The sequence below is a fragment of the Panulirus ornatus genome, chromosome 43, assembly GCF_036320965.1.
Source record: "Panulirus ornatus isolate Po-2019 chromosome 43, ASM3632096v1, whole genome shotgun sequence".
In the NCBI taxonomy this organism is placed as follows: Eukaryota; Metazoa; Arthropoda; class Malacostraca; order Decapoda; family Palinuridae; genus Panulirus; species Panulirus ornatus.
In genome coordinates, this window is record NC_092266.1 from 31,485,757 (window position 1) to 31,498,256 (window position 12,500).

General features: G+C 48.3%; 2 protein-coding genes across 6 annotated transcripts in view; both read right to left on the reverse strand.

The window, feature by feature from the left end:
- The window catches only part of Pits (Protein interacting with Ttk69 and Sin3A), a 27,223-nt gene extending 15,176 nt beyond the window's left edge, over positions 1 to 12,047 (reverse strand). Inside the window, exons 1-2 of one of the 4 annotated variants that reach the window (XM_071687485.1) lie at positions 10,672 to 12,047; positions 9,566 to 9,880 (exon numbers count right to left, since the gene is read on the reverse strand). In XM_071687485.1, coding sequence (XP_071543586.1) covers positions 9,566 to 9,880; positions 10,672 to 11,470 — 1,114 coding nt within the window. In that variant the 5' untranslated portion in view covers positions 11,471 to 12,047. The remainder of the gene's footprint in view (positions 1 to 9,565; positions 9,881 to 10,671) is intronic. The other 3 variants (XM_071687482.1, XM_071687484.1, XM_071687486.1) reach the window with 3 other exon arrangements.
- The window catches only part of LOC139762504 (uncharacterized), a 576,746-nt gene that overhangs the window by 279,555 nt on the left and 284,691 nt on the right, over positions 1 to 12,500 (reverse strand). The window lies entirely within an intron of this gene.

Consider the following 12,500-nt stretch of genomic DNA (forward strand, 5'->3'; position numbering starts at 1 on the left):
GGGCGGGCTCAGCAGCGCGACCCCTCACATCGGCCACGTAAGCATGACGTCACCCCTGGCTCGATGCCAAGCCCCGCCGCCACCGCCAACACACACACACACACACACACACACACACACACACACACACACACACACACAGCCAGGAAGCTGGGCTGGCGGGGGCCTGCGATGGGGGGAGGGAGGGAGGGAGGGAGGGAGGGCGTTCTCTTTGGACAGAACTCGCTATGACATCGCATGCATGCAAACCCCTCGATACTGTACGTGTGTTATGTATGTATGTGTGTATGTATGTATGTATGGTGGCCGTGTGTGTGTGTGTGTGTGTGTGTGTGTGTGTGTGTGTGTGTGTGTGTGTGTGTGTGTGTTGCAGCAACACAACAGCTGTGGGTGACGAGGGATGTATGATCATATCATTACCCTCACTCCAACACGGGAAAGCTTTCCTCCTCCTCTTATCTCCCCTTCTCTCTCTCCCTCCCTCCCTCCCTTTCTCTCCCTCTCCCTACCTTCTCCCTCTGCCTCTCCTTCCCCACCCTTACTCGTCCAACACCTCCCTGACGAAGCCTACAGGAATAGCCAGCCAGCCTCTCCGTCTCGTTGACCAAGAGCAGAAAAATCCTGGTCAGAAAGACTCGCGCGCCACCACCACCAACCCGGCCTCCAGCAACCTCACACACCAATACCATCCTTCCACCACCACCACCACCACCACCAACACCACCAACACCAACACCACCACCACCATCACCACCATCACCAACACCATCAACACCACCATCACCACCAGTACCACCAACACAGCCACCACCAGCACCACCAACACAGCCACCAGTACGTTACCTCAGATTATAAAGCGAAGCTCCAACACCACCAACACCAACAAGAACAACAACACACATAGCCTGGGTAACAAAGAGGAGGTGGTCGCGTCAGAGATTTGAAAGACACGACTGAGATAACTCCTAGACTCGTATCATGGCAGACGGTCGTCACTTTGGGCCAATGATAACGACTTCAGGAACGAAGATACCACGAGGGGGAGGGGGAAGAGGGGGAGGGGGAAGAGGGGGAGAGGCAATGAGTTCCGTTGGCGGGGAGGGAGGGAGGGAGGGAGGGCTATACGTACACTAAAAGGAGGAGAAAAGGGGGGAGGAGGATCTAGGGGGGGGAGGGGGACGGGAAAGGTGTTGTGTCCAGGTTGGGTGTAGGAGGAGGTGGTGGGGGTGGGGGGGGGGATGACACAGGCCCACCATGACCTCACCCACGGGGTGGGCCGCCAGGCCAGGGGTAACCCCCCCCCCACCCCCACTCTCTTCCCCCCAACCCGCCCACCTCAGCAAAAACAAACCCCAACCCCCGCTCTCCCCCACCTCACCACCACCACCCTTGACGGTATTTATTTACTCTTCTTGCATCGTGGAAACGAGAGAGAGAGAGAGAGAGAGAGAGAGAGAGAGAGAGAGAGAGAGAGAGAGAGAGAGAGAGAGAGAGAGAGAGAGAATCATATTTGTTTGTATAAATGAGCAAATTTCAGCAAACCATCCCAGTTCGTCTCCACCACCACTCTCCCCTCCCCCGTTGCTACACCCCTCACCCACCTCTTCCCTTCCCTTCTCCCCCTTCCCACACAACCCCCGTTAATCACCCAAGAACCCCGTTAATCCACCCAATGGCTTCACCTTCAAAACAAACCCCCCCCAAAACCCCGCCCTCCAGCAACACCAAACCCCTTAACCTCATCCCCTCCAACATAAAACCCCGTAGCCTCACCCCGGAACCTCGCACCTCTCCAACACGATTGCCTACGAGACAAAAAATAGTTCCCCCCTCCCCCTCCAACACAAACCATTACACTCCAACACAACCACAACAACAATCACCACCTCACCCCCATCCCTCCTCCAACGCCCCCCACCCCAACCCCGCCAACACCCCTCCCTCTCCAACTCCTGACCTGTCATGTTGGGGAACACAGGTCTAAGCGAACACAACTTAAACATAGACGAAGCCACATCGGGAGGGGGGGGCTCTATGGCTCGGCCAGACAAAGGCGAGCAACTCACGTTCGGCTGTGCGCGGCGCGCCGGGGTGGGGGGGGGCACCCCAGACCCCCCCCCCAAGTCCACCCCTTCCCCCAACCCCCCTCCTCCTCCTCCTCCTGTATACTTGACGCCCGCGCCCTCTCCCCGCGCGCACACACACACACACACACACACATGTGCGTTCCCTGGCCCGCACATGTGTCACTACTGACAGGACAGTCCACATGTGCGCAGCCTCGCCCCCCCACACCCCCTATCTCTCCTCTCCCTCCTCCCTCGAACCAATCCATGTGTGTGTGTGTGTGTGTGTGTGTGTGTGTGTGTGTGTGTGTGTTACTCAATTGTTAAGAGACCGTATATATTTACAAATATGTATATATATATATATATATATATATATATATATATATATATATACACAATGCATAGAATCAAGAGGGACTCCTTCCCCAAGGGCGGCCGCCAGCTGACCCTCCACCACCACCACCACCAACAACAACAACAACAACATCAAGAACGAGGCTACCAATCCCAGCAAGCGCTAGCCGGCGAGCTTATAAACACGGGAGGAGGGGGTCCTAGTGGGCGGAGGGAGGAAGGGAGGGAGGGAGGCGGTAGAGAAGTGCTTGACGACGCCTTTTGAAGTACACACACACACACACACACACACACACACACACACGAATACAAGGAAGAACTAAAAGTTATTTCATCAACATTTCATCAAACACAACACCGCTCAAACTGAACCTAATAATCAAACGTGTTTGCAGCAACCTGGGTTTATCAGCGACTGACGCATTAAGTCATTTGGAATCAGTCAATACATCTTGGCCACACTGCCTAATCAATACAAACCCCTTATCTTACAGGTGTTCGTACTGTATTCTTATTGTATCTACTGTATTATTCGTTACATTTAACTTACCGCTCATTTTCAGTTCATTAATATTATTGTCAGTTACCATAACTATTATCATTATTATCATTACTATTATCATTATCTTTGTTATCATCAGTTCTTAAAACTATTATCATTATTATCATTAGTATTATCATTATCATTATTACTGTTATTATTATTCTAATTATTATTATTATTATCATTATTATCATTACTATCATTATTATTATTATCATCTGTTATTATCAGTTATTATCATTATTATTATCATTATTATTATTATCAATAATTATTATTATTGTTATTATTATTATTATTATTATTATTATTATTATTATTAGTCAGACACCACTAGGCCCAGGTTGTACTGTCTTGCTATAGTAACAAAAGTGCCACTTCTAGGCTGGTTGTGAGTCCCCCCCCAACCCACCCCTCCTCTCGCCCGACCCCAGATCAACTGAGCTGTTACTGCACGCGGGACGCACGCACCCTAACTACATGTTGGTCTTACTGCCCCCCCCCTGATGCACACGTCCCGCCCCCCCCCAACGTCCTTTGAACTCCAAGGCGGGTTCAATTCCTTGTAGCAAATGACGACAGCAAAAACAAAATAAAAAAAAACGCTCATGAATTCCAACGTCTATAATATCACACTGATCTAAAGCCGATCCCAACCATGAGTGACACGTTCGGCTCATCCGCATCCAGCCACTGAGAGAGAGAGAGAGAGAGAGAGAGAGAGAGAGAGAGAGAGAGAGAGAGAGAGAGAGAGAGAGAGAGAGAGAGAGGGGGGGAGTAGGGGAAAAAGGGCGTAAGTAATGAACCACACACGCGTGAGATGCTCATTAGTAAAACCACACACGTGACAGGCAATTAGGCAGAGATGCGTGAGTCACGCAAGTGTTACGACGACGTAATTAACCCGAAATGACCCCAGACGCATGATGGCAAACATCGCTGACGCACGAGGGGAGCGAAAGTGTGAGCTACGACAGATGTATGTATGGAGGGAGGGAGGGAGGGGGGGAGGAGGTAAGGCATGACCAAGGGGTCACTACCAAGGGCGTATGCAACGCGGATCCAAGACAACAGCTGTAAGGGAGCCGGGCGAAGCAGCTGCATGAGAGAGAGAGAGAGAGAGAGAGAGAGAGAGAGAGAGAGAGAGAGAGAGAGAGAGAGAGAGAGAGAGAGAGAGAGAGAGAGAGAGAGAGAGAGAGAGAGAGAGAGAGAGAGACTACAACAACAGCTGTATGAGGGAGAGATGAGGAGGAGGAGGAGGAGTCCAGATCTCACAGATGCATTACAATACTGAAAGACAACAATTCATAACAAGGTACAACCCCTGTGTTATATGAAGAGCAAGCAAGTGGTTGAAGCAATGTGACCATTACCCACGCGTCCGCATCAATGTAATTAGCGGCCCAAGAAAGGTCACCACGCCATTAATTACCAACACCGTGAAACAGTTACTAGCTAAAAACATGTTCGTGGGTTATTAGCACCTACAGGTGCTTGAAGCAGTGGTAATTAGTACCTACAGGCGAGAACGCTGATTATTAGCACCTACGTACGGATGAGGCAGGATAATTAGCATACACGTGTGCGTTAGACAGGGTCATTAGCAACTACAGGCACGTGTGATGAGTAATTAGCTACTGAAGGCATGCCAAACACAAGTTGTTAGCACCTACTAATGGGTTAGGATAATGACTACAGGTGTATGGAACACGGTAATTAACAAGTACAGATGTTCGAGACAGGTTCATTAACAAGTACAGGTGTGTGTGAGACGGTAATTTGCAGAAAACGGGTGCGTTAGTCAAGGTAATTAGCAACTACAGGTGTGTGAGACTGGACACTTAATTGCCGTGGGAGGGTAATTAGAGGGAAACTAATCATCAAGTACAGGAGAGTGAGATGGGGAAAATAAGAGATGACACGTGCGGGAAAGAGGGTAATTACCGAGTACAGGAGTGATTAAAGGATGATTAACCAAAAAATGCTAATTAAGCACTAGTTAGTTATCAAAAGGCTATTCACAACCATAGATGCGTGGTTATGGGTAATTAACAACCACAGGTACTCGAGAAAGGGTAATCGACAACTACAGGTGTTGAGTAAGAGGATTCAACAACCACAGGTGTTTACGTAAGGGTAATTCACAGCGAGAGGAGCATCAGAAAAAGTAATTAAAATCTGTGTCGGTACAGAGAAGAGCACTGATGAGTGACTGGGGGTAATTATCAACCACATGAGTATGGCTAAAAGTATAACCAGGGGGGGGAAGCAAGGGCAATTAACAGAGGAAGACACTTACAAAAGGGTAATTAAGGCCTATACATACAGGACGCAATACATGACCTGAATCTAAAATGATTAATGACCTATACCTATTAAGTCCATGACTAACGACCATTAGCGGGGTAATTATCTCTGGACAATCCTCGCCAGAACCATCGTTCTCCGGGCGGGTGAGCAAACGCCACCGTTACGGCCCCTGTTACGTCAAGGCGTCACCACGTCACACATACATACGAAGGAGTTTCATATACGTGTTACGAGGTCGGTCATTTAATGCACTAATACATCTACTGTCCTTACAATCTACTTTTACGAATACTATCATGATTATTATCACTCTTAATAACATGATAATAATCTTTTGCTTTTATCACTATAATAATAATCATTCTCGCCAATCATTACTAAAATTACCATTATCAGTTATCACGACTCGAATTCTTATCATCATCATTATCATTATAATCGTTACGTTGTATCACTACCTCATTATCATCATCATCATCACTATCATCATCATCACTATCATCATCATCACTATCATCATCATCACTATAAGCACCACGATCCATCGCTACTTATCTCTTATCTCCAGCGATAATCGCCCCCGGCGGCCGCTCCACCGGCTTCCCTGGTAACTAACTGCTTATCGGGCCGCGGCCTTTGTGGGTGGTGCCCCTGATACACCAGGCTGTTGGAGGCTGCTGCAGCCACCACCCCTCCTCCCTCCCTCCCTCCCTCCCACCTCCTCATCCTTCTTTACATAAGTACCTCTGACTCTGGGGCCGGAGGGGGGGGGGGCGTAGGGGGGACGCTCACTCAAGGGGCTACCTCTTGACTAAGGTCGGGAGAGAGAGAGAGAGAGAGAGAGAGAGAGAGAGAGAGAGAGAGAGAGAGAGAGAGAGAGAGAGAGAGAGAGAGAGAGAGCACGCACTCCAAGCTGAATTTCAATGCCTCGACCATCACCAAGAGTATGATTCGATTGGTCGGTAATTCCCTCCACTACGTCACCAGTAACCTCTCCCTGTTTACTTCCGTAATCAACTAGTCATCCTCCGGTCACTAATTAACGCCACTCATTAACTACACCTCTCAATTACATGATCTCTTCCTTAATTAATCTCAGTATCCTTTATAAAACGTATATTTTTTCCCATCGTACCGAGAGCTGTACGCGCGCGCGCCTCTCTCACACAACTGGTAAGGGGAACCTAATGTAAACATCTAGTTACAACTATTCTATCAGAATTAAGTCGAAAAAAAAAGATATATATCGGTCTGGAACAGATGGCCATCATAACGTCCAACATCCATGAACCATTCTGGCCACTATCATTCTCATAACATCCCATGAATTACTGAATTACTTGTATTTTTACCCCCCCCCCCCCATTCATGTACAATGGCTGCTGATCGGCCGGGGCAACATCCCCTCACACACGATCGGATCCTGTCTGTCTGTACTCGTAGACTAATTAGTTTCGAACCCTCTTCTCATCCGGCTACAGAGCAGGAAAAAAAAAAAATATATATATATATATATATATATATATATATATATATATATATATATATATATATATATATATATATAGTTTTTGTCACGTCATCATTACAGTAATACAAAAAAACAGGATCATACAGGAAATCCTCCAAGAAAAAGTGTTTTCGTATGTTCATGACACACAAAACAACCGCTCCAAAAGGTAGTTTTATGATTAAAAAAAAAAGAGGATAAATTAGGCGAAAACCTTAAATACATCAGCTGCAACGATACAGCTGCATATTATAATAAATCCAGGTAAAAAACGGTTAATAACAAGGTCAATAACTGTTAATCATACATGTTGACCTGTTTTCTAAAACATCTCATCTTGTTTTCTATCCACAGTCCGGCCACATCAAACTACCCGATAAGTAATCTAACAAGTTATATCGATGGATAATTATATCGGGATTCAAAATATCGGGAGACGGCGGTAGAAATCGGATGATCGGAAGTTCGGCCCACTAATCGGGATCCCGCCGATATTTCATTTTCTAATTTGGCGTCGCAGATATATGAATGCAATATAATAATAATAATAATAATAATAATAATAATAATAATAATAATAATAATGATAATAATAATAATAATAATAATAATAATAATAATAATGATAATAATAATAATAATAATAATAATAATAATAATAATGATAATAATAATAATAATAATAATAATAATAATAATAATAATAATAATAATATTACCAATACTTTTATTATTATTACTATCATCATTATTACTATTACCAATATTATCATTATAATTACTATTATTACTATCATTATTATTATTATTATTCTCATTATTACTACTATCATTATTATTAATAGTAGTATTAGTATTATTATTATTCTCATCATTATCATTATAATTATTATTATTATCACTATTATTATCATTATTATTATCATTATCATCATTATCGTCCTTTACATATTTCTTCAGAGTCAGGGGTCACAACACGCTGTCACAAACCCCTCCCACCCCAACGCACCCCTCCAACTCGTGACCCACTTGCGGGAGGAACGCTACATGCCGTTGCTGAGTATGTCAGTTCCCTTGCGCCTTCGTCAGTGTCCTCTCCCTCCCTCCTTCCCTTCCCTATCCCCGTCAGTGTTATGATAACAACAACAACAACCGCCAGTGTGTTCGAATCCCGATGGAACGCGTGCCTCACTCGCCTTCCCCGCGTCGTAGTGCGCACAAGGCGGAGAGCGTCTATACGCCTGACTCTTCCGGGAACAAGGGGATTATCGTTTGACACTTACGCAAGACGCGGTTAATCCGACGCACGACACGGGGTAATTATTATATAACCGGTCGTACGGATTATGGCGGGGAATCATCACGGGTCCTGGGGTGGTTTGGTAGGTCAAGGACGGTTGTTCAACAGGTCACATACCCTAATTCAACAGACCTTCCATCGTGTGTGTGTGTGTGTGTGTGTGTGTGTGTGTGTGTGTGTGTGTGTGTGTGTAAAACTGAAATACAAGAAGGGGGTGTTTCCAGCACCCCCCTCCCCCCGCTCCCACTCCTATTAATCGCTTTTAGAAAAAGATAAACCAAATTCTATAAAAAAAAAAAAACATAAAGCGTACATATGTATTTCTATATGTGAACTTTAGGTCACCTACTGCAGGTTCAAGTGTCCAGGTATCCATCCATGTATGTATGTACACACTGTGCTTGCGACGCTAGGAAAGGAGGGTGGGGGATGGTGGAGGACCACTACGTACATATGCATATGTGATCCACGTGTAGCGCAAGCGGAGGAAGCTTGCGAAGTGATATTTCCCTCACCGCTTCGGCCGCTCCGTGGGCGAAGAAGAAGAGCAGCGTAGCGGTCTTGGTACACCACTGGCCAGCTCCAAGTCTGTCCGACGCTACAAGGAATGGTTCTCATATCTCCCACTACAATATAACCCACAGATGACATGGAAATCGTGGACGTTCGTTGAGGTCATTCTCAAATCACCCAAGTTGAAGCGGGGGGTCGAATACGATGATCATCCGCTATAATTTCTCAAATACGAAACTGACTATTCGATCGCATCTTTATTCTATTTGTGGTGGAATTACACAATACACTGCTTAACAACGGGATTATCATACATCGTGAGTAGTCTCAGAATCGCATCCATTTTATCTTGCCTATATCAATGTATTAAACTGAGGCGCGAGTTAAGCCACTACTGGCCGGGGTCACGAAAATACGCTAATACATTGGCTCTTTACTTCTCATGAGGATTTTGAGGTACTTCCTCAAGACAGAGAGGAAGAAGATATTCACGTCTGTGCACGACATGACCCACATGCGCACCCGCCTATTTCTATACCTTCTCTATCTAACACCTTAGCACCAGAGTTAGGAGTTAGTATTACCTTCATCACAACACCCAAAAAAACAAACTTATTTCTATCAATCAAAAAGAAGTATTATGGATATACCTTACGCCTCTACTGACGTAGATAGGTTTGTTAATATAACTATAACACAATTATTCCTTTAGGGGAAAAAAAGTATATATATATATATATATATATATATATATATATATATATATATATATATATATATATATATATTGGGGTTTAAATAAATACGGAAATAAGCCAATATTTGTTAATGAAAACAGCAGCCGGCCACCACTTGAGGTTATATGTGTATGTGTGTATGTGTGTGTGTGTGTGTGTGTGTGTGTGTGTGTGTGTGTGTATCAAGCACATTGGGAAGTGGCTCTCACTTAAGTGGCCACAACGTACCGGTTAGCTGCCCATCTTCCTGCTGCTGCTGCTGCTGCTGGCTGGACGGGGAGGAGCGTGCCGCACAGCTGCTGTTGCTGCTGCTGTTACTGCCGCTGCTGTTGCTCATGGAGGTCGGCGGCTGCTGCTGCTGCTGCTGCTGTTGTTGCTGTTGGGCGGCACGCTGTAGCCCCGCCGCCGCCGCCGCTGCCGCAGCCGCCGCCGCCGACGACGACGACGTCCCCGAGGACTTGAGCTCTCGTCCGCCACCGGCACGGAGCGCCCCAGGACCCAGCCCTAACAGGGAAAGGCGGAAGCGGGCCGCAAACTCATTACCTACCCATCACAAGGGAGAGGAGGTTAGACATGGGAGGCCGGCCGGGGGAGGGTGCTATAATGGGGGCTTCTATTGCATGACGGTGTCTGTCTGTCTGTCTGTCTGTGTGTGTCTCTGGGTCGGTCTAATCTGTCTGTGCGACACCAAACGGGGCAACATTGAGACCCTCGTGTGTTGAATGATTTGATTAGTTTGAAGGAAAAAAAAAATAATAATGGGTTGTTGTTGTTGTTGTTGTTGTTGTTGTTGTGTGCTGTTTTTTTTTATTCTTATTCTTTATTTATTCTTTTTTTTATGGCGTCAAAGTCAGTGACGTAGCCATGAGAGCTGATGATGAGCAACGTGAACACAGCAGCGAGTCGTATAGCTTGCTATCTCAGGGGGGGGAGGTGGGGGGAGTGTTGTATACCCGTATTCACAGAGAGAGGAAATTATATATAGATATATATAGATATATATATATATACAGACACATATGGTGTGCGGTCTAACTTTTTAGCCGACACTAACAAATACCAGCACTGGGGAGGTGGGGGTGTCACAGAGAGTGAGGGGGGTTTTGGAGGAGGAGGAGGAGGAGGAGGAGGAGGGGGAACTGAGGGTAGGGGAGGACTGTTGGAGGGGGGGAGGGTGTTGAATGTCAGGACAGAATCGTTCATGACATTCCCGAACAATTCGGTCTGTGAATAATGGAAAATGGACCAGATAGATAGATTGTCAGGCACAACATTCATTATAGTGAACGAAGAAGAAAACGTGGCAGTGGGGGCGGGTCGCCTCGAGGACCTACCTGTAGGGGGTTTGGACGACCCGTCGAAGGACCAGACTCGGACGGGATGGTGTTTGGCCGCATCCTTGTAGTTGGGGCCGACAGGGGCGGCTGGCAAGGACTCTCCTCGCGTCAGAGGGGGCCTGTGCCCCTCCTCCAGCATGGCCCGCTTGGGCACGCTCCCCTCCGTGGGGCTCTGGGCGTCGTCTCGCTCGAAGGATCTCTTCTGGGCGGCGGAGCTTGAGGAAGATCCCGGAGCTCCCGGAGGGCGGGAGTGAGGGGGTGGCAGGGGCGGCGGGTGGCCGGTGAGGTGGGCGGGAGGCCTGACCAGCGACGGGGCGTGGGGGTCGTCCCTGTGGGCCAGGGCTGCGGAGAAGGCCATCATGTGGGGCCCCCGCTGCCGCACGTCCCCCGTGACGAAGGCGACGCCGGGGGGCGGCAGGGGCGACGGGTGACCGTGGGAGTGGGAGTGGGAGCTGGACTGGGAGTGTGACCCCGGTTCCATCTTGATGCCCCCCTCCATCTTGATGGGCCCGCCGTGGTGGGCGCCATTCTGCGCCTCCATGGGCACGCGTGGGTGAGGCTTGGCAGGCCCCTGGCGGTTCTCGTTGATGCCGTGGGCCCGCTTCATCTGCCGCGCCGTCTCTATCACCAGGTCGATCCTGTCCGCGCCCTCGTAGTTGACACAGCCGCGGCAGACGGGCTCGGAGAAGTCGTGGAGCATGGCCCACGGCATGCGGGGCAGGTCGCACAGGTAACAGTGCTGCCGCTGGCTCCGGTAGGAAGACATGATGGCTCCTCCTCTGGTCTCAGACAACATTCACCGCACACTTTGTTTTAAGAACCAAGAACCTTTTTTTTTTTTTCTCTTCACCACCACCAGCACCACCACCAGCACCACCACCACTCTCCAACACTACTAAGACACGACAGACGTTGGTGTGTATATTCATAAACAAAACAATATCACTTCGTAGAAATTATTTCTCTTTCTTTTATTTTCCACGTGGAGACAAAGGCCACTGTGTAATGTTGTCACTATTATCCAGTGCCTCTTGCGGGTCAGCCGCCAGCGGGCGGCCCCAGGACACACTGAGGCTCCGAGGGAGAGTACTCCTTCGTCGGTATGTCGTGGTACATTCCCCAGGAACGGACGCGCGAGAGAGAGAGACTATACAAGGGGGAGGACTGTCGCTGGTGGGGAGGAGGGAGGAGGAGGAGAAGAAGAGGACGACGACGATGATGATGATGATGACCAAGACTCTCTTTTTTTTTTCAGGGATCCGGGAGCATTATAGCCGCGTGCGTCCTGTGAGACGGGGTTCCTCAGACTGAGGGGCGGCCGCGTCTGGCTCACCCAGCCGCGAACATACACACGCACGCACGGTGACGTAGCAGTGACGTAGCCTCTACGCAGACTCCAGGCGACCGCGGGGTGGGCGGGCGGGCGGACGGGCGGCCCTGCCGACCAGCCAAGAGGCGACCCCAGCACCCAGCACGTTCCTCTTACACAACACCCCCCCACGCACCCCACAACCCCCATCCCCCCACAAACCTTCTTACCAACACACACACACACACACACACACACACACACACACACACACCATGGGAGCCCAACACATCCACCCACCCGTAAAAAATAACATATATATATATATATCACTCCACTGTTGGCCCCTGCAGCGCCCCCCCTCCCACCAGAGGGTGGTGCAGTAGTGTGAGTGATAGTGAGGGGAGGATATGTGGGCCAAGATGATAGGATGAGTGAGTGAGTGAGTGAGTGAGTGAGGATGAGGGAGTGAGTGAATGAGGGAGGCAGGTCGGTCGGTCGGTCGGAGCCTTGGCAT